Genomic DNA, 27,500 nt, shown 5'->3' with positions numbered 1-27,500 from the left:
AGGATGTTAACAGTCAGCCTCACATTCATGAAATATGAATGTTGCCTATACATACATAAATACATAATCAACAATAATTCTACCAGTTCACCTGATATCCTAACGCGCTGACAGACAGGGTGTCATGGTGAATAATAGAACATGTTATGTCATGGGTGTCAATTGTCATGGTAATAATAAACCATAAACAACAGAAGATGATGTGCTGACTGAGGAGGGGTCACATAAATCTATAGGTCGTCGGGGTCTGTGTAACAGCAGTAAGTTTGGGAACTGTGAGAGTTGGTGCTTGGTAGAGTACTGCAGGATTGTATTGGAACCCTTTCCTGATGATCATAATTGATTTAATCAACGTCAACTATGTGAAAGCAAGTCCAGCGTGTTAATTTAAACCCCGGTACAACAATGACCCAAACAAACAAAGCTTGAGGAATATAGAAGCCATAGATAGCGTTAGCTTCAACTGTCTGGAGCTGTTCGGTTAGCAGACGCTCTCCTCCCCGGAGCACGGGGCGGGTTGTTTAGAAACGGTCGGTTAAACGGTCGGTTAAAGTGGAGGGTAAATGGTTTAACGTGTGTGTGTGTGTGTGTGTGTGTGTGTGTGTGTGTGTGTGTGTGTGTGTGTGTGTGTGTGTGTGTGTGTGTGTGTGTGTGTTAAACACACTGGTTTGTATAGTTTGTTTGTAAAGTCCCGAGACCACGTTAGAATGTCCCGTCAGAAAGCTCAGTGACGGTGGAGACAAAACAAACGCAGCCTGCTGCTGAAACGACAATGGCACTACGTAGCATCTGACTGTCTGTCTCTGTCTATATATGTCTCGATCTATATCATAGATATGCCTGTCTTATCTGTGTCGTGTCTGTCTATATATATGTATATGTCTGTCTATATGTCTATCTATGTCAGTCTGTCTATCTATATGTCAATCTTAGATATATAATATTGTCTGACTATCTATTATAGATAGTCAGACAGACAATACAGATAGACAAACAGACATAGATAGATAATCTGTTTGGCTATCTGTGTCTGTCTGTTTGTCTACCTGTCTGTCTGTCTATATCTCTATCTATGTCTGTTTGTCTATCTGTTTGTCTGTATTGTCTGTCTATCCATATGTCTCTGTCTGTACATCTGTTTGTCTAGCGACATGTCTGTCTGCCTGTGTCAGTCTCTCTCTCTATTCAAGATTCACAATGTTTTACTTTATTGTTTCATCTCACAGTACATATGAGTAGTACAAAGTATATGTTTTTGGTTCCTCAACATTGTAGCAGCAATAAAGAAAACAATTACAAAGAAATAATAAATAAGAGCAGCAATAATAATAAGAAACCGTTATTACACAGTATGTACATGGATCATACATTGGTGGTCATAGCGCGCTTGGAAGGTGCTGTGTGCATTGTTCCTACTTCTAAATGTACTCTGTGTGTGTGTATGCGCGTGCGCGCAGTCTTGATAGTCATAGTGTCACTGTCATCATGTGCCAGTGTGTGTGTTAACCACTTGAACCTCAGCATCTGGGGGGAGCGTTTGCCAAAAATAGCCGATCTACAAGCTTAAGCTTTTGCTATGTTTGGCGAAGAGATTTGGTGTAGAGAGAAAAAAGAGCTTACCAAGTGCAGTTGTAACTCGGGTCCGTTTTACTAAGTATAGAAGATTTAGGTGGTTAAAATATACTGTCTGTCTGTAAGCCTGTCTATCAGTCTTCTTGTCTGTGACTTTGTCTGTATATCAGTCGATTTTCTACTGCCAAATGCATCATTGGTAGTGCTTCGTTGACCGGGGTCCCCCAGGGGTCTATACTAGGCCCCCTTGCTTTCTTCCCTCTACACCAAAAAAAATAGCAGAGCTTCAAGCTCACAACAACGCGTCACAATGCCACGTTTCAAGCTGAGTTGCGAGGGCTTGTGACGTGAGCGTCGACATTTTTGCAGAATATTGCCTATTGTATTTTTGCAGAATGTTGTTCACCTAACATGACACGACATGCCCCAAATATTGATGCTGTGGTGGGTTCATGTGGTTTAAGACGGTGACACTCATAGCACAGCATTCACTATTCTACGGTGGGGGTAGGGTTGGGATCCTTTTAGGTTTTAAACGATTCCGGTTCCTTAACGACTCCCTCTCTTAACCCATTCAATCCGTGTCATTTTAGATTTTAGCTATAGCATTATTTTATAGTTTGGCTATTAAAAAATAGCAGATATACAAGCGAGCTTTGTAGATGTGCTATTTTTTGAAAAATCTTGAAAATGTGTGCAAATGCTTGAATATGTATATTTTTTAAAGTGAACATTTTTAACTCAAATCTTTGCTTCTGGGGGTCCCTGGAACAACATATTTTGCAAGGGGGGGGGCGGGGGCTCCACGGCCAAATACATATCATTTACATACCAGCTCTGACAGTTGGATAAACCGGTTCCGGATCCCAACCCTAGGTGGGGGGCAGTACAGTAGTATGTCAGGAGGAGGCAAGGAATCGGAAGGTCCTTGGTTCCATTCCTCTGCTCCTCCGGGCATTGTTGTGTCGCCTGGTTTATTGTCCCTGAGCAAGGCACTTAACCCATTCAATCCGGGAACGCATTTTTTGTCATTTTAGATTTCTTTGGCTATTCAAAAATAGCAGATATACAAGCTCAATTTTAAAGCCAACATTTGTATATATATATATATATATATATATATATATATATATATATATATATATATATATATATATATATATATATATATATTCAAAGATTTGAACAAATATTCCACGATTTTTCAAAGGATATCAGATCTACAAGCTCATAGCGCTATGAGCTTGTAGATCTGCTATTTTTTAATAGCCAAAGAAATCTTAAAATGACACGGATGCGTTCCCGGTCTTAATGGATTAACCTCCAACTGCTCAAATACAGAGTCATACTGTACACCATAGATCCATCATAGATGCCTGATCTCATATAGACCCACTGGAAATATGAAGTCAGTTTTAATTTTAGCCATCAATGTTCAAAACTGGTGTTTTTTATGCAAATCTGAATCAAAATATGAATATAATGTGACAGCCCTAGTGTGCCTTGCTCACTCCAGGCACAGAACAGGATTTCAGACTCGAGTCTGTCTACTCGTCGTGCGTGGAATATAACAGCATGTGAAAGAAAGTCGTTTCTTTGATCTCATTACCCCATTATGTCATTTCCTCTTAACTCTGCTCAACTTTATAACGCTGTACAGAACACTTGACGCATTTATTTAATACCACTTACCACTTCAATACCACTTATATCACTCTCTAAATCTGCCGCAGTAGCTATTCTACAGATACAGTGGCAGCAATAATATATTAAGTAGATCACAATGAGATCATTGTGCACCCATATCTATGTCTTGTAATGTGTTTGTCTTCTGTGCACTTTATAACCACGTGATTCTAGCATCCCTATTCTGGGGTGAACTGAACATTCGGCTAAAAATAACCGAATACAAGCTGTGAGCTAATAGATGGGCTATTTTTGGCGAGTATATTTATTTGATGTAGAGAGGCAGAGGGTAAAAAGGAGGAGGGGGGGGGCTAGTGTATGACTCGGGTCAATAAGCATATAGGGTGGTTATGGTCTGTTGTTTAACTTGTTTGTTTTATCCTGTTTATCTGTTCCTATTTTAGTCTTATTCCGTTAACATTTTTATTATGTAATTGTGGTTTTTCGTTGTACAGCAGCTTGTCATTCGTGTTTCAACAGCGCTTTATAAATGAAGAATGTACCTTACTTACTATACCATATAACCTAATGAAGCCTCAGCTGTCTGTTCCATTGCCATTCCAGTCTGACATGTCAGAGCAGCATAAAGAAGACAGCTGCAGCTAATTAAACTAATCAGTTTGATTTAGGTATGTCAAAGAACATGCACTGATAATAGTCAATGGTATTCAGTCAGTGCTTGGTAACTGTCAAACTGTCCCACTACTTTAAATGTTATCAGCTGCAGCTGTGTTTACGTTTTATAAAACGTCTGTGAACAGAGTCCATGGCACACGCTGAACAGTGCTTTAACTACTTAAACCCCAAATGGTTGACCGGAGTCTTTTCTCTTATTGTGGGAAAAACTTAGCTGGAAATAGCCGATCGACAAAGCCGTTGCAACGCGTTGTGAGCTTGTCGATCTGCTATTTTCTGCGAAAGCTTTTCCCACAATACGGATGTTGGGGTTTAAGTGGTTAAGGGGCTCTATGGTGACCAGGGCTGTCCCTGACTATGAATTTCCGAATGAAAGCGTCAATTTCCGACTGATAGCCAAGTCGATTAGTCGGAGGGGGGTGGGGGGGGGGGGGGTTGATTATGGAGAATAGGGATGGACGAGTCCATCATGACCACTGACCAGTAAGACACTGTCCAGTGTCCACCATCTGTACATTTGCAGGCTTTTTTTTTTACTGACCAGTTTTTTTTTTGTTGTGCGAAGTAGTTTAACTAACTATGGTAACCCATTGGGTAAAAAAGAAAGGAAAACAATTTTTTTACCCCTTGTTTTTTGCCTCTGGGGGCATCAAATCCTTTTTTTAAGAAACAGAAACTCGGTTTGGCTCCTCCCCTTTCTTAGTGCACTTTTCCAACTAACAGCAACACTACATGTTTAGGGCAGTGGTGCTTGAGAGATTAGTATACCAGTGACTTAACTAATTCATTCAGTAAACTGACTTAAAGGTTTAATCACCTGCTAAAAAATGGTCTGTCTGTTTCTCTCTGTGTGTGTGTGTGTGTGTGTGTGTGTGTGTAGATCTGTCTAGGAACCGTCTGTGTGAGGTTCCAGTAGAGGTGTGTTTGTTTGTCTCTCTGGAATCATTGAACTTGTATCAGAACTGTCTGAGGACACTACCAGAGGTGCTGCTCAACCTGCAGAACCTAACGCACCTTAATGTCAGGTAAACACACACACACACACACACACACACACACACACACACACACACACACACACACACACACACAACCTGTCTCTCCAGTCATAAATAGAGCCTGACCGATGCCAGACTTTTGGGTCATATTCAGATTTTGGAGAATCGTAGACCACCAATTATTACTCATGTTTTACCACTCATCAAATCAAATATTGACCCATAATAATGAATCATATCAGTCAAACCGATATATCGGTCTGTCTCTACCTGTCAGTCTCTCCAGTCGTAACCAGCTGTCTTTTTCTACCTGTCTCTCCAGTCGTAACCAGCTGTCTTTTTCTACCTGTCTCTCCAGTCGTAACCAGCTGTCTGTCCTCCCACCGGTGGTGTGTAATCTTCCATTGAAGGTGTTGATCGCCTGCAACAACAAGCTGGTTTCTCTACCTGAGGAACTGGGACAGCTCCGACACCTGACTGAACTGGTAACCTGTCTGTCTGTCTGTCAGTGCTGTCTGTCTGTCTGCCAGCCATTTAACTGTCTAAAATTAGATAGCATGTTATCATGTAGACAGATGCCAGGTCCTTCTGTTGGCTATGTTGATTTACTATGTCTGCTAAATGCCTTAATTGTAAATTGTAAATGAGTTGACTTGCTACTTAGGTTTTATACGGTCATGAAAAACCTGGAAAAGGTCCTGGAATTAGAGAACAGTCTTTTCCAGGCCTGGAAAAGTTTTGGAAAATAATAAAACTCTGAACCCCTATTCTCGGTGGTGATGGACAGGAATTTCACCCCTACGCCACCCAAAGGCCTGGGATAAATATCTGATATGATTCCTGATATGTTGCTTCATATCGTTGCTGTCGGGCAGAAACCTCCATATTCCAACTTTTGTGTTTTTTCGTAAATTAACGCCCTACTTGATCATACTACTACAGTGTCACAAAAAAACACCAAAAATAGCAGATCTGCAAGCTCGAAACGCGGCGTGTTTTGGACATGGTTTCCACCTGACAGAGACGATATGACGATGCATTAATTACAATATGTGCCAACCAGATGTGTTGACGGAAAAACAGCTTGTGTTAACTTACAGTACCTACACAGCAGACTATGTCTGCAGTGTGGAATTATTTCCAAGTCTATGAAAGTGACAGCAAAATTGGCATTTGCAATGACGCTTCACCTTCAGAGCAAGAAACTCAATAATCCATTTGAAAGATCTATAAATAGAACTCTCCCACAGCTACAAATCTGTATTGCAGTGTGTAGGCGTGCTATATTTTGGACATAATAATCACAAAAGCATATTTGCGATCATATCTGAGATATACCGTATATTGCACATGGATATGTGTTTCGTGGTAATTTTTGGTCATGAAAGATTGTTATAAAGTCCTTGAAACGTCATGAAATTAGAAGTTCAAAATGTGCATAAACCCTGTGCTTATATAGCATATTTTTAGTCTGATAATTGTACCAATCTTTTCACATGAGTATTCATCAGTATGTATGTATGTATGTGTGAGATGGAGGATGGCTGATTTAAGCAGTCAAACTATAACTGGACTCAGAGCTGGGTGTGGCACTGAGTTCGGCACGGCAACTCGCTCGCTTTAGCTCGCTCGGTGCTGCCTCTTGTGGCTCAAGTTCGCTTGAGACTGCGCGCCTCCGTCGCGGTCCAAAACTGTACTTTATTGGCAAAAAAAATAGTCTGCGGTTGTCGGAAAAAGAGTGCGGGCAGTGGGATTCGAGGGGGTGATATAATTGTGCATTGGAACACACATTTTATGAAAGTTTTAATACGTCCATAATGATTTCACATACTACTGTATATTCACACATAGAATCTCAGTTTATCAGTTTTTAGAACATCTTATGGGGACAGAGCCCTCTATGTCTCGTCCGTCAGACTGCAGATGGACGGCTCTTCAGATATCTTCCCAAATCTCGCGAGAGTGTGCTGCTTTGATAGAGAAAGTTGATTTTCTCCTGATTTGTCTCTCTAAAGAAGCGGTTCTGCTCCCCAAAAAAAATCCCTCATAATATGGGGTCGTGGTATGAAAAAGTTTGAGAACCCCTGATCTAAAGAAAGTAAATATTGTGTGGCTTGTGACGATCGGGTCCAATATTTAGTTCAGTAACCATGGAGCTAAAGAATGGTTCAGAAGCTGTGTACACGTTCACCCTTCCTTTGGAATGAATAGACTCCAACCTGCTTCCGCTCTCCTAAAAAGGTGTCTACCTACGTCACGCAGATACGGGAAGTAACCGGAGATGGCATGTCTTGCTATTTCCGTCTTGGGTTATAGTTTGACTCAGGCCAGGTGTGACTGCTTAAATCAGCCATCCTCCATCTCACAGTATGATACATAATATGTATGAATATTAATTGTGAGCATTGTATTTTGTGATAATATGCATATTAATAGTGAGCATTGTGTTTTATGCTGACATGCATATTAATAGTGAGCATTGTGTTTTATGCTGACATGCATATTAATAGTGAGCCTTGTGCTTCATGATAATATGCATATTAACAGTGAGCATTGTGTTTTAGGATGTCAGCTGTAATGAGATCGATACGTTACCGTCGCAGATTGGTCAGCTGGAGGCACTACGAGACCTCAACATCAGACGCAACTACCTTGTTACATTACCCCCAGGTACACACACACACACACACACACAAACAATGGTGAATAGACTGAATGTGTAAGTAGTCCAACACTCTCAACTGCATTGTGGGTACTTCTCCCTTCTTCGCTCATGAAAACAAGGCCTTTGTCATCATGACCCCATGTGCTTCGAACCGGCGTTTCTCTTTGGCCAAAATTGGCCCTACGTGTTGTCAGTTAAAGGCTATTGTTTATGAATATTTTATATTCTACTGTAATAATCTACCGTAATTACTGTTTGAACATATAGGGGTCCCTCTGGTTAAGACATGAACTATCACAGCAGAGTTGTAACTAGCTAAATGCATGGATTAAAGTTCTCAGTCGCCACGACTGATTTCAGTCATTTGTATTCCATAGAAGTCAGCATGTCTTCTATGAAATGTTGCGCAGCGAAAATAGACGATCTACAAGATCACGAGGGCTTGTAGATCGGCTAATTTTGATTATTTTAAGATTAGATCATTTGAAGTGGTCAAACTAGCAATATGTTCAGAAGCATCTTCCATAACATCCTAATAGTCTCGGATATTTCATAAAAAAGCAAAGGTTAAAGACTCAATCTGTGATTTCTTCACCTGGTTGGCAGTATGTAGAACATCAGGGACGTTATAAAAAATATATAATTGTACATATTATGTTAATTGTTTTGGAATCAGCGCTAGTGTGTGAGGGGCTCCTCTCACACTGTTTCACAAATCGCACATTAGGACTTGGTCTTACAAACATTTTCAGTCGTGAAATTTATTTTGATTTATTCCTGTGTGTGTGTGTGTGTGTGTGTGTGTGATCAGAGTTGGCAGACCTGCCTCTGGTGCGTCTAGACTTCTCCTGTAACAAGGTGAGCTGCATCCCAGTGTGTTACAGACGCCTGCTCCACCTGCAGACCATCATCCTGGACAACAACCCCCTGCACAACCCACCTGCACAGGTATACACACACACACACACACACACACACACACACACACACACACACACATTTCACAAAAGGTTTGTGTGGCTTGCTGCACATAATAAGACAAAAATAAATAAATGATGAATGCCACTATGTTTGTGGAAACGTTCTTAGTAGCATACACACAATTATGTTTATTGATCATGTCTGTATTAAAGGGAAGGTCTGCTGTTTATTGTTTTGACAGATATGTATTAAAGGGAAGGTCCATATATTTAAGTATTTGAACATGGAGGCCAGTAAAACGACACCTGATCTCCCAGAATACGACAGACGACCTCTGAACTTCAGTTCCTGGTGAGAACAAGGTTTCCCTCTCTGTCTCTGTCTGTCTGTCTGTCTCTCTCTCTGTCTCTCTGTCTGTCTCTGTTCTCTCTCTCTCTCTCTGTTCAGTATCAATAGCCATGACACTTCTCTAGGAGTGACTCTTTAGTTGTGGCAGCAGTACAGAAATACCACATAACGCCAACTCAAATGAATGGGAAAAGGGAGATGATGGGGTGATCAAAAAACAAAGACATGTCACAGTCATGGTGTAACATTACAAAAACATATAACAAATGGCTAAATGAACGCCTTGGTGTAACTCTACACATAAAACCCATTACTCTAACCCCACAACACATTCCCATGCTCTAATAACAATGAATTAATAAACAATAACACAAGAATGGAGCTTCCTGTGTCCCGGGGCATGCCGAGAATGCAATTCCCACTTCTAACCACCCTGGAACCATACAGTTTAACCCTGTACTCTCTCTCTCTCTCTCCCTCTTTCTTTGTCAGTACTGAGGACATGTACCTCGGTCGTCCATATGGAGCGTTGGACTCTGGTTTTAACAGTGTAGACAGCGGACACAAGAGATGGTCTGGGAATGAGGTGAGACACACACACACACACACACACTCACACACACACATGGCCCATTCTTCTCCTGCCATCATTCAGTATTAATTCCCTACTACATCCTGTGTGTGTTCAGCCGACAGAGGAGTGTAGTGAGCTTCCTGTGCGGGTGTCAGAGCTGAGCAGAGAGCAGAGACAACACCAACAACAACACCAACACCAACGCAGAGAACCAGGAGGTCCGTCCCTGCAGGCCAACGGAACATGTGAGACAATATGATAAACTTTGTCTGTCCACCAAGACATTTGATCCTGTCCTTAGTGGACATACATCTGTATGAATGAATGAGTTTAGGAAAATAATTAAACTCTAAACCCTATTCTCTGTGGTGGTGGGTGGACAGATATTTCACCCCTACGCCACCCACGTGCCTGGAATAAAGAATCATCAAAACTATTCCTGATAAGTTGTTTCATATCGTTGCTGTTGGGCAGAAATCTCCATATTCTAACTGTTTGTGTTTTTTCATAAATGAAATGAGATTAGCTACTTTTGCTATTTTCTTTTATTTGAATCCTGAAAAGTAACATAATGTCTCTGTGTGTCAGTCTTCAGTGGACACAGATCTGTATACAATGAATGACTGACTGTCTCCAGTGTATCTGTGTAAAGCGCAAGTTTTCAGAAAGTAGCCTATAATGATGCCATGAGAATTGTACTCAAAAGGCCTAGATGGTGCAGTGCGAGACTAGTGAAATGTTTGTGGCTGCAAGAGTCCATACTTTTAAAGCTGTTCTTCGGAACTTAATGTGTCATTTGGATGAGTCTGTGAATAGCATCATTGTCAGTATAAGTAACCCTGTGAAGAGCTGCACTAGATACTCCTCTTGGCTTAAAAGCCTGTATTTGTAACTGTCCCAAATGGCCTGTCTAACATGTTCGTTTGGACAGTTTTTATTTGATTCCTTGTTGTATGTAATTGTATGTTTTTCTATGGACCATGCGTCTGCAATTAAGACATTCATTCATTCTGTGCCCAGTGGACCCAGACCAGGAGCAGATAGACTTCATAGACAGCTGTCCTGGAGACGACGAGGATGATGATGGACGCAGGGGAGGAAGAGCCAGCGTCAGCCTCAGCTCTCAGTTCATGGCGTACATAGAGAGACGTATTACTAGAGAGGTACACACACACGCCTACAAATTCCAATACCCAAATCTCTGCTCACTCGCTCACTCCGCACTCGGTCCTTCAGCTTGACCTCGGAAATTGTTCGTGTCCCAAATGGTAATTTGCTTTTGGAGGAGCCGAGACCGGAGAGAGAGTGAGCTTCCCAAGCCGCTTGGAGCAAGAAACAGCGAGTGTACAACAAGTGTTAAGTTCAGAGGGGTTTGTTTTGTTATTGGACGGACCGGACTGTCTCCTCTGGCTATGGCATGGAAACTACGTTGTCTGGGAGATGGGGTCTAAAAGCCACGAGTGGATTGAGCGAGTGTGGAAGTTTAGAGGAGGGTAATGTATCTATAGAGACTCAGTAGTATTACTAGAGAGGTACAGTAAACGGACACATGTATTAGATGTTTTAAGTAGGGCCCTAGTCTTGTTTGAATTGTTCTGATGTGTGTGTGTGTGTGTTTTTGTGTCTATCCCCAGGGTTCTCCGGTTAAAACCAACTCCAGAGACTCCAGAGCAGAGGATGCAAGGAGACACAACAGGTGCGCGAGCACACACACACACACACACACTCTCCCCTGGATCTGCACTAGAAGAGCATACTGTACGTAATAGTAGAGGTGCTGCGATCAAGGTTTTTGCGATCCGATTCCGATCAAGCAGCATCAAAACAGATCCGATTTCGATTAATTCCGGTCCGATACGGCACATAATAATAATCTATCTAATGTTGACCCCCCCGCGCACCTCTCGCTCCGCACACCGCTCAGAAAAAAAGAAAAGAAAAGTATTTTGCTGCGTGTCTGAATCACTTTCTCTTTTATCCCAAATGCATCCCCGTCAGTGTAAAGAGCCTCGATGGACAGCTAGGCCTACTATGTTGCAAAAGACGCCATCTAAGTTTCCCTTTTATGTAGGCATTATCTTTTTTAATAAGACTGACAATAATAAATCCTGTGGGTTAATGATTAATCACCAGGTTCGAGAGAGCAGTGGTGGAAAAATTAGGACGTGCTACGCACTTCTGTGTTGCTTGCACAGACCGTGTGTTCGGTACCTCGTTAAAGACAAATGCAACCTACCATTGAATAATTCAGTACCTTGTTTAAGACAAATACAACTTATTGAAGAATTCAGTAACTTGTTTAAGACAAATGCAGCCTATTGAAGAATTCAGTACCTCGTTTGTTGAGACACATACAGCTATTGAAGAAGACCCGTCTCCTGTATATACCTGTTTTGCAGTTGTACTCATTCATACAAATCTGAAAACAATCAAATATTAAAGTAACATGATCCAAATATGATCTTTAAATCTAATCATCCATGTTTACATTGTATGACATGAGTGTAGTAGCCTACCATTTAACATCCTCTTAACATATTAACTTACTGTCTGTCTGTCCGTCTCAGGAGTGTGGTTGATGGTGTAACAGCGCCCTCTATCTCTCATAATCAGGTACCCCACTCTGTCTGTCTGCTACTAATTAGGGATGCAACTATTTCTTCGAACAATTGAATTGTTTTTTTGTTTTATATCAACATATCAACGCAAATAATGTTTTCATTTATTAATTGACTTAATCGATTAGTCTGATTAATCACTGAAGTCCTGTTTTTTACTTCATTGTACAAGGGTGTCACGTGAAAATAGCTGGTCTACAAGTGCTCGAGCTTGTAGATCGGCCATTTCTACTATTTTAGAATATGTTCGTTGCCTATCATGACTAGGGGGGCAAAAATTATAATAATAATTACTTTTCCTCCTAAAATCGAATATTTTATTCAAATGGATTTTATACATTTTTGTTATCGATTAGTTCAATTAACTGTTTCACCACTACTAGTAATGTCCATGAAACACACATGCATGACTCGCATACCTGTCCGTCTGTCCGTCCGTCAGAGAGGAGGTGTGGAGCGTGTTCGGCGGGAGGCCCAGCTTGCCGCTCTGAGGTACGAAGAGGAGAGACATAAAGCACGACCTCTACAGAGAGACTCCTTGAAGGTAAACATACTTCTATGGTACTTTTGTTGTTAAATGAGGTGAGATTCATTTATAAACCCCACAGGGTTTTTCTAATCTCACCTGCACAACCCAATATTTTGCTATTGTTACAAATTTGTTTATTATGAATGTGCAAATAAACAATAAAATACATTTGCCTTTGATTTCAATGTTAAAATCTCGCCAATTAATGTAATCATTGTCTTGTACCGTGTTTTTTTTCTTTCTGTGTGTGTCTGTGTGTGTTTCAGCATAAAGCAGCTCAGAGCCCCAGTAAATCTAGTCCTACAGACAGCGACGTGAGTGATGTATCTCTGTTATTGTTGTTGCTGTCATGTATTCTTGTAAAACTGTGTGTTTTTATGGAAATGTTTGTCATGTTGTGTTTGTTTTATCTGTATGTGTGTGTGTTCGTTCAGAGTGTGTATCCCTCCAGACGCTCCACCCACACAGATGACTCTGCTCTCTTTATGGTAAGAGCTTGGCCACACCCCCGAGAATGTGACGAACACACCCCAAAAAGCTACATTACTATTACTTTTTACTGCCCTGAAAACTGAAACCACCCCTGGGGGACTCCAGTCAGTGAAGTATATAGGATTTAAGTGGTTAAGCCCTATTTTACACCCCGGCTATTTGAAAATATATGATCTACAATCAATCAGCACAATGGAGATGTGTCAACAAACATCACCCCTCTTTCTATTCCTTGTTTATGCTCCATTTAATATTTTATTTTAAAGTCTTCTCTTAATCTGTTCTGGTCTTTACTTGTTGCTTTTCTTTTTCTATACCCCCCCTTTCTCTCTCATAGTCTGTAGGAGGGTGTAATTCTCCTCCTGCAGATAGCAGCCCCCCCTCCTGTCTGCTGCAGGTACTGCACCTTGCATGCTTTAAGTGTCTCTCTCTCTGTCTGAGTCTCTGCCTGTCTGTCTATCTCTCTGCCTGCCTGTCTCTCTCTGTCTGAAGCCCAGTCCACACCAATGCAACGCGATGTAACCAAACCGTTGCAGAGAAAAGATGCAGCGGTCTCCCGTTGCAGGTCGGCGCATGCCGGCTCATTGCGTCGCAACTCGCAAGTGATGTGATTCAATTTGTCTAAACAATCTCAAACAAAAAGTTTGAACGCATTTCTGATAACAAACACGTTGCTTACACTGACATCTGTCATTGTAACACACACAAACGCACGCGTCTCTTTTTTACTGCACACACTAGACAAAAGGCAAGGGAGAGAGAAAAATAGAGCAAGCGAATCGGATAAAGGAAAGAAAAGTGCATAGCTATTTCATATTTTTATACAAGAGTATACAATATATATACAATATAATATAATTGGTTGATTTGCTATGGAAACGGTAAACGATCTCTGCTCCTCGCCTTGATGTGTCTGTCACTCTGTCTTTGTCCAGTTTAGGGACTGCCCTGTCTGCAAACCCCAGTTTTAGTATTCTGTTGCATGTGGTTGCAAGTTGCAAGTCATTGCGTTGCAAATCTTTGGTCGGGACTGGGCTTAAGTGTCTGTCTGAGTCTCTGTCTGTCTCTGTCTGAGTATCTGTCTGTCTGCCAGTCTATGGGCGTTCAGTTGTATCTGGGGAATACAACAAACTCCAACAAACTCAGTTTGTCGTGTTCGATGGGAAGTGACTCCTCCAGGCATGGCGGAGACATGTAGTCCACTCTCAGCCTGTTCAGCTGGGAGTGGAACTGGGAGGAATAGTGTGTTCCTCCACACACGCTATGGCCTCCCGGTGAATGCCCTCACTGTCAGGTGAAAAGAAGCAGCTAATGACTGGTTTATCAGAGGAGACATGTAGTGTGTCTGTTACAGGTAAATTGGCATTCCAGGTAAATTGAAAAAGGGGCGCTTGTTTTCACGCCCCCCCCAGGCAATTCTGTAGAACCAACGCTAGAGGGCAATGCAAGCCAGACATGAGTCCCACACCACACACGCACGCATGCACACGCGCACAAACGAGCACGCACGCACGCACACACACACACACACACTAAACGAAAAAAAGTAGTCCGCGGTTGTTTAAAAAAGTACCCCAAGCGGGAGTCAAACCCTGACTCCCAGTGGTAGTGGATGGGGAGTCCAATGATTATCGAAGTGCGCCACTGAGGCCGGTGTTGAGATTGGGTATTCGGGCTGTATTAGAATGTGACGTCCTAACTATTCTAATCGTTAGCTATTATACAAAGCTAGCAGCTAATGTAAACTGGGAGCTGGCTAGGCTAGAGCACTATAGCTTCCTGGTTGCTATATTGTTGTTGTCGTCCTCGCATCAAAGCCCCGCCTCGCCGCCCCGCGCCTAAAAACAAGCGCTCCCCTTCCAATTTACCTGGAATGCCAATTTACCTGTGACATGTCTACTCCCTCCCCAGACCCAACCATTATCGGACACTATACACATGGTGGGGAATTGCCATATTGACTGAATTCTTGGGAGAAAATGTGTTTGTGTTAAAACAAGATGTGTGTCTCCCTCATTAACTGTTGTGTAACGTGTGTCTTCAGGGTGAAGACAGAACAACAGCCTTGTCTCCTACAGGTAAGATTACACCTTCTGACCAACACCATGTCCTGTTGTCCCTTGTTTCATTCTATATCACAAGAAGTTCTAATCAAGGTTCAAGGTGGTCGTTATTGTTATATTACATCACATTACATTACAGACATTTTTATCCAAAGCAACTTACAATAAGTGCATTCAACATACGTAGGCAAGAAAACTACTAATCACCAGAAGTTAACTTAAGTGCATTCTCTTCTAAAACAAGCAACTAAGAGTATACCTAGCGCTAAGGTAAAGTGCAATATATCAGCGACCTACTTTCTTAAACAGATGAGACAAATAGGAAAATCTAATCAACAACGTCAACAAATACTTTGAAATACTAAATGTCTTGTTTACAGGTACATAAGAGTAAAACATTATTTTAGTTTGGTTCCTCTGACATTGTAGCAGCATAATAAGTTAGGTTCATCTCTCATTATAACCCTCAATGCCTCTTCTCTCCTTCTAGCCAACCAATCCACATCTTACCCTGCCTCTGGGGGTGTGGCCTCTTGCCGGGGAGCCACTCAGAGACCAGATAGCTATCTGTTTCGCCTCACTCAGAAAGAGGACCAAAGGAGAGGTAAGAGGAGTTTTATATCCTACCAGGACCTCTAGTACTACTGGTTTTATATCCTACCAGGACCTCTAGTACTACTGGTTTTATATCCTACCAGGACCTCTAGTACTACTGGTTTTATATCCTACCAGGACCTCTAGTACTACTGGTTTTATATTCTACCAGGACCTCTAGTACTACTGGTTTTATATTCTACCAGGACCTCTAGTACTACTGGTTTTATATTCTCGCAAGACCTCTAGTACTGCTGGTTTTCTATCCTACCAGGACCTCTAGTACTACTGGTTTTATATTCTCCCAAGACCTCTAGTATTGCTGGTTTTCTATCCTGCCAGGACCTCTAGTACTACTGTTTTTCTATCCTACCAGGACACTTTGAAGTATGTATAAATTACTCATAACTTGCTCTTGGTCTCTTCCAGTAGAGAGCCACCCAGAGGAAACCAGACCTCCTCCCCCTGTTCTGGGTGGGGAAGAGGCGGAGCTTGTGGAGGAACTCCGCAAGGTATGTTACCTCATTAATATTCCTGAATGAATTAATGATTAATGAAATCAACATATATGTTAACCTCTGTATCTGTCTGTCTGTCTGTAGAACATTGAGGCGCGTCTCAAAGTGTCGTTGCCTAGCGACCTGGGAGCGGCTTTGACGGACGGGGTGGTGTTGTGTCATCTGGCCAATCACGTGAGACCGCGCTCCGTTCCTAGCATCCACGTTCCCTCCCCCGCTGTGGTGAGTGTAGATGCAAATGTAGAAGCCAGGGGGACGTGTCTGTCTCAGTAGATATTTTGTCATTAATTTTAGAATGATACCAAATGTGAAACGCAGACAGCAACACTCCTACATTAAACCAGTTAAATGACTTTAGTGAGAGAAATTATGTAACCTAACCGGCCCATCACCATGGTAACCTGTCGTCCGCAGCCCAAACTGACGATGGCCAAATGTCGACGGAACGTTGAGAACTTCCTGGAAGCCTGTCGAAGGATTGGAGTACCTCAGGTAAGAGAGACGGAGGCAGACAGACAGATGGACACATTCAGAGAGACGGAGAGGATTAGATCCTACCAGAGCCTTCTCAGCTGTCCTACTGTCTCACTCCTACACTGTCTCTCTCTCAGCTGTCCTACTGCCTGTCTCTCCTACACTGTCTCTCTCTCAGCTGTCCTACTGCCTGTTAGCCTGCTTCCAGACGAATCTGCCATTGCAAAAGAAAATTGTCCGTGGCAGATTAGGTCTGGCCCCTCTCAATAGAGATTGTATTTCTCTCCCTCCGAAGTTGTGAGGGACCAATCAGAGCCCAGTATGCACATATGGGGCGGGTTTATCACCAGAGGCATTTTTTTTATTTCTCCCTCGAAAATGCAGGTTCGACACAGAGATTCCAGACTAATATCTACGCAGTGATATTAGTCTGGCCATGCCAGGCTAAATGCCTGTCTCTCCTACTGTCTGTCGCTCATACATGGTCTCTCTCTCAGCTGTCCTACTGTCTGTCGCTCATACATGGTCTCTCTCTCAGCTGTCCTACTGTCTGTCTCTCCTACATGGTCTCTCTCTCAGCTGTCCTACTGTCTGTCTCTCCTACATGGTCTCTCTCTCAGCTGTCCTACTGTCTGTCTCTCCTACATGGTCTCTCTCAGCTGCCCTGCTTTCTGTCTCTCCTACACTGTTGTCCTTCTGTCTGCCTCTCTTACACTGTCTGTCTCTCAGCTGTCCTACTGTCTGTCTCTCTGAATAAGAGACGGATATTAAATGTCTCTTCTAGAGGTAATAAATATTTCACTTCAACTAACATGTCTCTCTCTTCCTCTCTCCCTTTTCCCCCCTGACTGTTTGTCTGTTGTATCTTTCATCTTTTTTAATTGAACCTGTTTTGTTGAATCTATTTATCCATTTTTCCTGTTACACACACACACACACAAACAGGAGAATCTCTGTTCAGTTGATGAGATTGTAGAGGCGAAAGGGGGCGGTGTTTATAGGACAGTCTGTATTTTACTCTCCTTGGCCCCGCCCTGCATTGGCACCTCCCCTCCCACCCAATTAGCTGGCTTTGCCTTGTTCTACCTGTCAATCATGTCAGTGTTGTGCGTGATCTACTGCCACCTTACGCCGCCAACAGAGTGAACTGAACATATAACCACGTGTCTGACCGTCAAAACCGCTTTCCCCCCCAAATTCAAATAGACTCTATGCACAGCAGCCATATTGGAAAGAAATTGGGCCTCTTCCTTACTTCCTTCACGGGTGTTATCAATGATACTAATGAAGGTTTGTTCCATTCTGGTCAAACAGAGTCAGGGTGCTGATATTGTGCATGTTGGCTCACTGGAAAGACTCTGCTACACCAGTGGGTCTCAAAAGTGGGGTCCAGGGACCCTCATGGTTTCTTGAGCGGGTTCCACATGGCCCCTTAAGGGGGTGTAACTCTTGAGTGTACAAATGGATTTGATTCCATTTGTACACTCTCAGAGTTATGGGTGGTCCTTGAAATAAAAAAGTTTGAGAACCACTGTACTATACTAAATGGAACAGAGCCTCCATTAGTATCATTGGTACTAAGACCTGTGAAGGAAGTAAGGAAGAGGCCCAATTTCTTTCCAATATGGCTGCTTTGAATAGAGCCTTATTAGTTAAGCACAAGTACCGCACAAGTATAAGCACCAGTCTAAAGCCGTGTCAATCCAGCATGAAAGGCAATCAGTAGGTGTTAGACCAAAATGTCTTCCTTCTGTTTCCCTTTGCCTTAAAGTGCGACTTCATGTTGTGTAACCATGAACCTGCTAATCAGTGATCAGTAATCGACAGCTGCCTGCTACAGCTGGACGCTCCAAACACCAGCTGTCATCCATTTGGAAGTAGAATAGAGAGCCAAGTAGCAACAAACTATTATATATTGGAAATAAAATTAGATTAAGTAAGTAGGCTTGGGATCCAACGGTTAACAAGCCATGTGGCCCATAGGTCAGGAGCCTAGCCCCTTTTTCTGTTGCGTAAGGCGGCTTGATGCTACAAGTACCGGACTCTTCTCCCAGTGTTTTGCCCCGGTGGGCGTGGTTTTGAGGTTAGGTTTAGGCATTAAGGTTAGGGTTAGGCATAGTGTTTGTGAGGTTAAGGTTAGGGCTAAGGTTAGGTTTAGGCATAGCTTTTGTGAGGTTAGGGGTAGGTTTAGGCATAAATAACCACGGCCATCAATTTTATAGTCTTTGGTATATGACTATAATTATAGTTAAATTTCCATTTGCACGCAAGATTTCAAAATCTAATGAGAATCGTAACAATTAGAGTGACGCCATAAGCTTTCCTTGAGGACCACCCTCATGTCAACCTTGCACCCAAGACATATCTCATAAACTAACGGGCAGACTGCAAGGTGAACCCTACTGACCCCATGACCTTTCCTCTAGCGCCACCCTTAGGCCAAAAATCACCACTTGTTATTTAACAAAAAGCCATTAACATCGTTGCGATATGACGCATTGCGAGCTTGTAGTCAGGTTATTTTCATGCAACACTATCCTACACCAAAGTATAAAATAGGACGCACACACACACACACACACACACACACACACACACACACACACACACACACACGGTACTGTTCATAATCAGTCCTTTTCTTTCCAGTTCTTTTAATTCTCTTGATTTCATCTTTATTTGATGCTGTTCATTAGTAGTTTTTTTTCTGTTGCCATCATGGTGATTATCATTATTTTTTTAATCCACCCATTGACATGACCCTCCTTTCTGTTCACCCCCCGCCTCCCGTCTGTCTGTCTGTCTGTCTGTCTGTGTGTGTGTGTGTGTGTGTGTGTCTGTAGACTCAGTTGTGTCTTCCTGTGTGTATTCTGGAGGAGCGAGGGCTCCCCCAGGTGGCGGGAACAGTGCGCGCTCTGCTGGAGCTGGCCCCGCCCAAACACACCACCACCAGCGTCTCCGCGGCAACGATCCCCCTTGCCATGTAGACCCTGCCCACACTACAGGACGTTGCCATGACAACAACAACACCTATCAACCAACCGACCGACATCCCAGAAAGACAAACTGACACACAACCTTGTCTCCTCGAGTCCTCCATCGCATCGACAGGAAGTGATCAAACGGTTTCCAACTTTTTTTTTTTAATGTTTTTTTTCTTATGAAAGAACATTTTATTATGTCAGATAGACCACAGACAGACAGTAACTTCCTCTTTCTCTCTGTCCACTGGGTTTTTATTTTATTTTGTACAGAAGCGTATTGCTGGCACGAAAAGAAGAAATTATCAGTATCACATTATAATGTGAAATGTTTTATTGTTATGACCAGATGTTTTTCATGTCTGGATACAGACCAGGTGTGCGTCCCCTGTTGGGCTGTCACGATTACAAATTTTAAATTGTTGATTAATTGTCATACAAATAATTGCGATTAAAGAAAAATTACGTTTCTGTTTGGCCTTTTAGGATTCGTAATAAAAAATGACGCTGTTTTCCACTCTTGGGTGGTTCATTTTTCAGATGTTTTTCATGATATGACATACAAACCTATCTATGGTATAGCAATATCGTCGCTGTCAGGCAGAAACCTCTCATCTCCATATGTTAACGCCCTACTTGTTCATACTACAGCGCGTCATACAAAAGTATCAAAAGTAGCAGATCTACAAGCTCAGTAGTTTTGAGCTTGTAGATCTGCTACTTTTGATTTTCTTTTATTTGAATCCTGAAAAGTAACGTAAAGTATGTTTTGGACATGTTGGGTTTCCACCCGACAGACGATATACTATTTATCTCGCTATAATGTGAAACATTTCACGCTATAACGTAATTTAGTAGTAACTTATGACAAAACATTTCATGTTATAACTTGGTAACTTATTTTTATGTGAGGGAACTGTTTTTAATGTTTCATGTTATAACATGATAACTTGCAGTATATTGTTTTAATGTGATATAACTTATATTGTTTTAATGTGATAACTTATATTGTTTTAATGTAATAAAAAGTGTTATAACAATATAAACCTTATCACGTTATAACGTGAAACATTTAACATCTTAACGGCGTAACTTATGAAGTTATATAAAGTTATAACAAGGTAAATACAAGAATGTCTACCAGCCAAGTCATAATAATACAAAAACATCTTATGTGTAAAAAACATCTTTTATAATCTATTATAACTTAACTTTTCATCTTGTAACATGATACTGATCTCATTTTGTTATGATGTTCTTCGGTTGCAGCAATACGCTTCGGTAGTTTTGCACCATATTAATATGATATAGTTTATTATTATTATTTTTATTATCAGGTGATTGTGTGTGGCTGACTGCTACACAATCATACTCATCAATCCAGTTTGTGAGAAAAAGGAGTCTTATGTTTCCATCATTGTTTAAATGTCATTCAGTTGAGGAGATAAAGCTCGTGTATTTCCTTTTGGACGTTATGAGACATGGAATACTACATTACTACTACAGTACACAGTAAAGCACCATTCATTCTTTGTCGCACAACACCGCCGTGCAACGGAGCATAAATTAGCCTTAATACTACAGTACAGTGGTTCTCAAACTGTGGGTCGGGACACCCAATGATTTTGACGGGTCCCCTGATGGTTTGCTTAATGTGCACTCGATAGTATAAGTGTATACAGGGTATCTGGCACATTGATTACTTTTGACTATTACTGCGTCAAAAGTAATCAACAGACTACCGTATACTATTAAAAAAATGGTCAAACATTGGCCAAATTGTCAAATATATATATATATATATATACACTGTAAGAAAGAATATTAAGAATAGAGGCAACAGGCAAATATTCTACATGCTCTCAACGCCTTGCGTTATGAGCATGTAGATCGGCTATATTCACAATATTTATCCGTGGAAGAGTCAAACAAACTTCAATGACTTAAGTGCTTGTCAGGGTGGGGGCTCCCCAGTTTTAATATGACTATTTTGTGGGGTATGTTTGTATCTTGAAAAGTTTGAGAACCACTGCTACCTGACCCACAGTATTGATACTGTTATTTCCTGCTCTGTCATTTCCAGCCAGATAAAACGGTCCATGCAACTTAATATGAACTACTGTGACTTTCTGTCTGAAGGTCCAAAACTTTAAAGCTTAAAACTAAATAAGTGTTGGTATCAACTTATAATGTTAAAGCAGTTTGTTTTATAAATATTGTTGCCCAAAACATATTTAGGCAACAATATACAATATAGGTTTGAAGCTAGTAAACAAACACTGTCAGAGAACGGTTCCAGACATTAGCTATAGGTGCTGTGAAGACGTGTTTGTCGTCATGTGTCAATACCATTCTAGCTCTACCTTAATCTCGTATAGTCAGGCTATCGTCGCCTACCAATCGTCTGGATACATCAAAGTTGATTGTATGGGCTTGAACGCCCAGTGAAGGCGACTGGTGACAAAGCTACGCCCCACTGTTTGTTTGTTTTTAGGATACCTTTACCGCCTTTACCACACCGACTATGTTTCCACCCAGATTAGGAAGTACTTTAGGAGTTTGGCGGCCTTTAACTTTAAGAGTGAGGCTAAATACCATTTGAAACTACATTCCCAACTCTTCAGTTGGTCAAAGTTCAGAGAATGGAAATGACAGCGATCAGGTCACGTTATATGTGCAGTATGAATACTATGCAGTAGGCTGTATGGATACTGTGTTGTATACCAAGTAGTATGCAGTGAATACTTAACGGTCTGCGTTTCTATAGCACCTTTTTCCAAAGCGCTTTACAATGTGCATTACATTCACCCATTCACATATACTCTTCTGAATGCTATATAGTAATGCGTATGGATACTATGTAGTATGCAGTATGGATACTACGGAACTACCAGTATGGTAGTCTTGCGTAGCCAGACAACTATTCCACATTCTCCGAATGCTATCCACCTGTTTCCGCGGGAATTTACTGGAGCAAAAATCCTGTGTGGGAAACATCCTGCGGGGGGACCGGAAGTAGGAAATAGCGGCTCAGTGTGTTTACATTTGCCAGCAGAACGTAGCTCGTTCGCAGCTGGCGAACGGGCCTTTTGCATGTAGAGAGTCAGCGCACTGAAGTCAAGGCACACTACAGACTACTGTGTTGTTGACAGACAACGGATGCACGCTTATTATGAGAAACAGCACAAATAAAACATGGCAAAACAGTTGCGTGCATTAGTGCAAGATGAGGGTAAAGGAAACATTCAGTCTAAATGTCCAGTAATTCGCACGCGAAAAGGAAACATTAATGTCCAGTTTGCTAATCCACAACTACTGTGCCAGATAATCACCAAGAGAGTTAAAAAAGAAAAAACGTTTCAGTCATTCAGTCCGACTTCACTGTAGCCTATAGTAGCCTTTTCATAAATTATATTTGTATTAGGCTGTCCTAAGAGTTTATAATATTTAGAGAAATGTAAGGTTTCAAATACGAAAGTATTGGTAGTAGTTGCTGGACATTTAGACTGAATGTTTCATTTATCCTCATCTTGCGCTAATGCACGCAACTGTTTTGCCAGGTTTTATTTGTGTTAAGCGTGCATCCGTTGTCCGTCAACAACACAGTAGTCTGTGCCTTGACTTCAGTGCGCTGACTCTCTCCCCCCCCCGCCCCCCGCCCCCTTGCGCTTCAACTACATGCAAAAGGCCCGTTCGCAGTACAGCTACGTTCTGCTGGCAAATGTAAACACACTGAGCCGCTATTTCCTACTTCCGGTCCCCCCGCAGGATGTTTCCCACACAGGATTTTTGCTCCAGTAAATTCCCGCGGAAACAGGTGGATAAGAGTCTGGAACTACAGCTCCCAAAAGCCGAGAACGGAAGCTTTCATCTGTTCGTCATTTCCGTTCACGAAAATATGTTTTAAAATATCTTTACATTTTATTTTAGAATTTCCATTTCTGATAAGCAGCAAGCTGTATATGCTTAGATTATTTTTGATTTATATTAGGACACATTTGCACAATTGTAAAGACAAAACGGAAGCAGGGAGGAGGAGTCACATCCGCTTTATCCTCTGATCATGTTCAGAGCTAACGTTGCTCCAGACTGTATGACGGAAGCATTTGAAAATTGTGGGAGGCAACAGCCTGGCCCCCCGAGACTACCAGTATGGATACTATGTAGTATGCAGTATTAATACTGTGTCAATGCAGTATGGATAAACACAGTAGTATCCATACTGGATAGTACCAGTATGGATACCACGTAGTATCCATACTGCATACGATGTAGTATCCATACTGCATACTACGTAGTATCCATACCGCATACGACATAGTATCCATACTGCACACTACGTAGTATCCATGCTGCATACTACATGGTATGCAGTATGGATACTAGATCATAGTATCCACTCCATTATGAGTGCTGTACCAGTCAGAGACTACACAGTCGCCACAGTGCCACATCCTAGGTTTTTGTCTGTTTGTTTGTTTCAACTTGTGTAAATGTTAACTGTAAATATATAAATATATATATGACGCTGTTATTTCCTGTTTGTTGCCATGACGACAAGGCAAGGTCCCATGGTGACGCAGACAGACGCTGTCCCTATTCGCTGGTCAAAGGACGAGAAGATAACATTTTTTTAAATAAGATTTCACAATAAAACATGAACATAATTTGTGGCTGGTTTAAGGGTTGATGATGGTGGATCAAACCGTGGTTTGGTGTCCAGCGACGTTCCCCCCCACATGTTCTAATGACGACCCCCAGCAATGACGGGGTTACCCCCCCCCCCCCCCCCCCCCCTTGTGGTCTAACGGGCGTGGCTAAGCTGACCATGGGATGCTTTGAATGACATGTTTCTCCTCCAATCCCTGGGTTGGAGGAGATGGTCCTTACACACTAGGAATGTGACGAATAACAAACGATCCGAAAAACTATTTTACATCAAACTGTTAATTTGGTGATGCCTCATTCATAACAGGTTGATGCTTTATATTCACGACGAAAGATCAACCTTGTTTAAAATAATTAAGTTGCTTTTTCGCCGTGTTAATATTGGCGTTCTGTGTGGATACTCATGACACAAACAGCAGTTTGTTAATTTAGTAAGTGAAATTAATGCAAATTAATAGCACTAAATAAGCAGTCCCGGTTTGTAAGGACCTCAAAAGGCTGTGCAAATATTTTTTTTTCTTTAATAAGTAAGCAAAAAGAAGCCATGTATTTTCCAGATGTCTGATATTTGTATCATTGAAGTTACTGTTTGGAGTTTGAAACACAGAGGTTTGTAAATGTTTTTTATTTTATTTTATTTTTTATTGGTGTTCTAAAGACATTTAGCTCCATGTGACCAGAGGTTCATAACCACTTGAACCCTAGCCCCCCCCCCCCTTTTAATATAACTAGCCAATCGACAAGCTCTCAACACGTCGCAACACTCAGCTATTTTAGAATAAGGGTCCATTTGCACACACACAGAGTTACTGACCTGTAAGGGTCCATTTAGAACTCCGTCAAGGAACCCAGATGGTCCCGGAACCCCACTTTGAGAACCACTGGTGTACAGGGAAAACAGGAGGGGGGTCTTCGTGTAGACGCCTGATGGACTCACCTGTGGTACACTTGACTGAATTCCACATGGTTCATTGCTGGTCCCAGTGCGCCCCCTGGTGGTTGTTGCCGGGCTTCCTCTTTGTCAAGGGACGTCATTGACTTGACATTTAATTTTTTTGATACTTAGTTTTTATGTCATAAAGGCGAGACAGAACATTCCGTATGTTTACAGAGACTCATTTACTAGACTGACTGACAGAACTATCCCGCTCCAGACCTGCCTGCTTACAGCAACACAATGCCCTTTTTACATTTTTAAACTTTGTATTTTCATTTTTACACTATTTCTTGCTGAGAATTTTGTCCCTGAAAAACATGAATAAAAACATTGAACATGTCTGGATTGAATATTTGGTGCATTAAATAAAAGTTCTAATTTGAGTCACTGATTTCGTTGTTGAATATTATAAGTTCCATACTTTAGTGTGTGTGTGTGTGTGTGTGTGTGTGTGTGTGTGTGTGTGTGTGTGTGTGTGTGTGTGTGTGTGTGTGTGTGTGTGTGTGTGTGTGTGTGTGTGTGACTGACTGACTGTGTGTGTGTGTGTCACACTCAATGTTTGATTCACTCAGGTATTTCAAAAGCTTTTAAGTTTTATTCTCTAGATTTTATCTGTGGTCAGTAAGGATTAAAGCCAGGGTTTACCTACAGGAGTAGATCAACATAGGAATTAAAACCTTTGGATTGAGTGATTGAATGATTTTATTTGGTGATAAAGCACAATAGCACGAAAGCACACAAAAAAAACATACGCAAAGATATTACAGATGGAGCATAAAAACAGAAGAAATCCCCAAGGCTTATTTCCATTGTGGTCCTCTAACTTGTTTAGGAGATGGTTTCATGTTAACACTCATTTCTCCAGATCAAACAGAAGAATAGAATCAGATCCTAGATCTGACAACAGTAAGGAGAGTCACAGTTGATGAAGAAGAGCAGACAAAGAAGACTTTTCCCATCTGATCTTCATCCAGGTGACAGAGAGATGTTTCATTTCTTCTTCTTCTTTTCTTTCCTCTTGCTCTCTTTGACTTTCTTCCCTTTTTTAAAGGGACCCAGACCTCGTCTGACCAGAGTTCCTCTCCACCACGCCTGGACCTGAGACAACATGGACACATACAGGAAGTATTAGTCTGTCTGTCCTAAGAGACAAACAACACTGTTTATCTGTCTGTCTGTCTGTCTGTCTGTCTGTCTGTCTGTCTGTCTGTCTGTCTGTCTGTTTGTCTGTCCGTCTATCTGTCTGTGCTAAGAGACAAACAACACTGTCTGTCTGTCTGTCATAATAGACAAACAACACTGCCTGTCTGTCTGTCATAAGAGACAAACAACACTGTCTGTCTGTCTGTCTGTCTGTCTGTCTGTCTGTCTGTCTGTCTGTCTGTCTGTCCTAAGAAACAAACAACACTGTCTGTCTGTCTTAAGAGACAATTCTGTCTGTCTGTCTGTCTGTCTGTCTGTCTGTCTGAGAAACACAGAGAAAAACTCCACAGCCAATGGGAAGATAAGGATCTGTGGATCAGATAAGGAATAATGGAGATTTCCTGCTGTTTCCTTCAAAATCTATTTGCCATTTTTTTATATGTAATATATTTTGAAACGTGACATATTTATTTTCTTTTAGGTTATTATGGGATGTAGCTGAGTAGTTACTTTGGTAGCAGCGCTCCTCTCCATGTTGTCTTTCTCCAGCTGTCTGCGGAGGTTTTCCTTCAACACCCTGTCGTCCAACACCACCTCCTCACACTCTCTGTACTGACAGGTCAAAGGTCAAATCATAATCATTACTCATTAGTATTATTATTATGAATCCTCCAACACCACCTCCTCACACTCTCTGTACTGACAGGTCAAAGGTCAAATCATATTCATTACTCATTAGTATTATTATTATGAATCCTCCAACACCACCTCCTCACACTCTCTGTACTGACAGGTCAAAGGTCAAATCATAATCATTACTCATTAGTATTATTATTATGAATCCTCCAACACCACCTCCTCACACTCTCTGTACTGACAGGTCAAAGGTCAAGTCATAATCATTACTCATTAGTGTTATTAATATGAATCCTCCAACACCACCTCCTCACACTCTCTGTACTGACAGGTCAAATCATATCGTTTCTGTTGGGCAGAAACCCGACAGCAAAATTAGCGGATCTACAAGCTCGAAACGCGGCGCAAAGGGACACGTTTTGAGCTTGTAGATCTGCTACTTTTGCT

The 27,500-nt window shown here is 41.6% G+C and overlaps 2 protein-coding genes across 2 annotated transcripts in view; one reads left to right on the top strand and one right to left on the bottom strand.

Annotated features, from left to right (window-relative positions):
* The window catches only part of lrch3 (leucine-rich repeats and calponin homology (CH) domain containing 3), a 26,921-nt gene extending 1,260 nt beyond the window's left edge, over positions 1-25,661 (top strand). Inside the window, exons 2-20 of the mRNA XM_080428966.1 lie at positions 4,775-4,919; positions 5,251-5,377; positions 7,457-7,562; positions 8,369-8,505; positions 8,720-8,829; positions 9,319-9,412; positions 9,516-9,645; positions 10,421-10,563; positions 11,035-11,096; positions 11,968-12,013; positions 12,461-12,562; positions 12,814-12,861; positions 12,982-13,035; positions 15,084-15,117; positions 15,593-15,706; positions 16,126-16,208; positions 16,299-16,436; positions 16,629-16,706; positions 19,532-25,661. Of these exons, the coding sequence (XP_080285092.1) occupies positions 4,775-4,919; positions 5,251-5,377; positions 7,457-7,562; positions 8,369-8,505; positions 8,720-8,829; positions 9,319-9,412; positions 9,516-9,645; positions 10,421-10,563; positions 11,035-11,096; positions 11,968-12,013; positions 12,461-12,562; positions 12,814-12,861; positions 12,982-13,035; positions 15,084-15,117; positions 15,593-15,706; positions 16,126-16,208; positions 16,299-16,436; positions 16,629-16,706; positions 19,532-19,675 (1,895 nt within the window). The 3' untranslated portion in view covers positions 19,676-25,661. The remainder of the gene's footprint in view (positions 1-4,774; positions 4,920-5,250; positions 5,378-7,456; positions 7,563-8,368; positions 8,506-8,719; positions 8,830-9,318; positions 9,413-9,515; positions 9,646-10,420; positions 10,564-11,034; positions 11,097-11,967; positions 12,014-12,460; positions 12,563-12,813; positions 12,862-12,981; positions 13,036-15,083; positions 15,118-15,592; positions 15,707-16,125; positions 16,209-16,298; positions 16,437-16,628; positions 16,707-19,531) is intronic.
* A 454-nt stretch (positions 25,662-26,115) lies between these two features.
* Positions 26,116-27,500, bottom strand: part of drc9 (dynein regulatory complex subunit 9) — a gene marked incomplete at its 5' end in the record, with an annotated part of 4,302 nt that continues 2,917 nt past the window's right edge. Inside the window, 2 exons of the mRNA XM_080429275.1 lie at positions 26,116-26,372; positions 26,928-27,029. Coding sequence (XP_080285401.1) covers positions 26,265-26,372; positions 26,928-27,029 — 210 coding nt within the window. The 3' untranslated portion in view covers positions 26,116-26,264. The remainder of the gene's footprint in view (positions 26,373-26,927; positions 27,030-27,500) is intronic.

The sequence above is a fragment of the Gymnoscopelus braueri genome (assembly GCF_963280865.1).
Source record: "Gymnoscopelus braueri genome assembly, chromosome: 5".
NCBI lineage: Eukaryota > Metazoa > Chordata > Actinopteri > Myctophiformes > Myctophidae > Gymnoscopelus > Gymnoscopelus braueri.
This window is presented reverse-complemented; position numbering and strand designations above follow the sequence as displayed.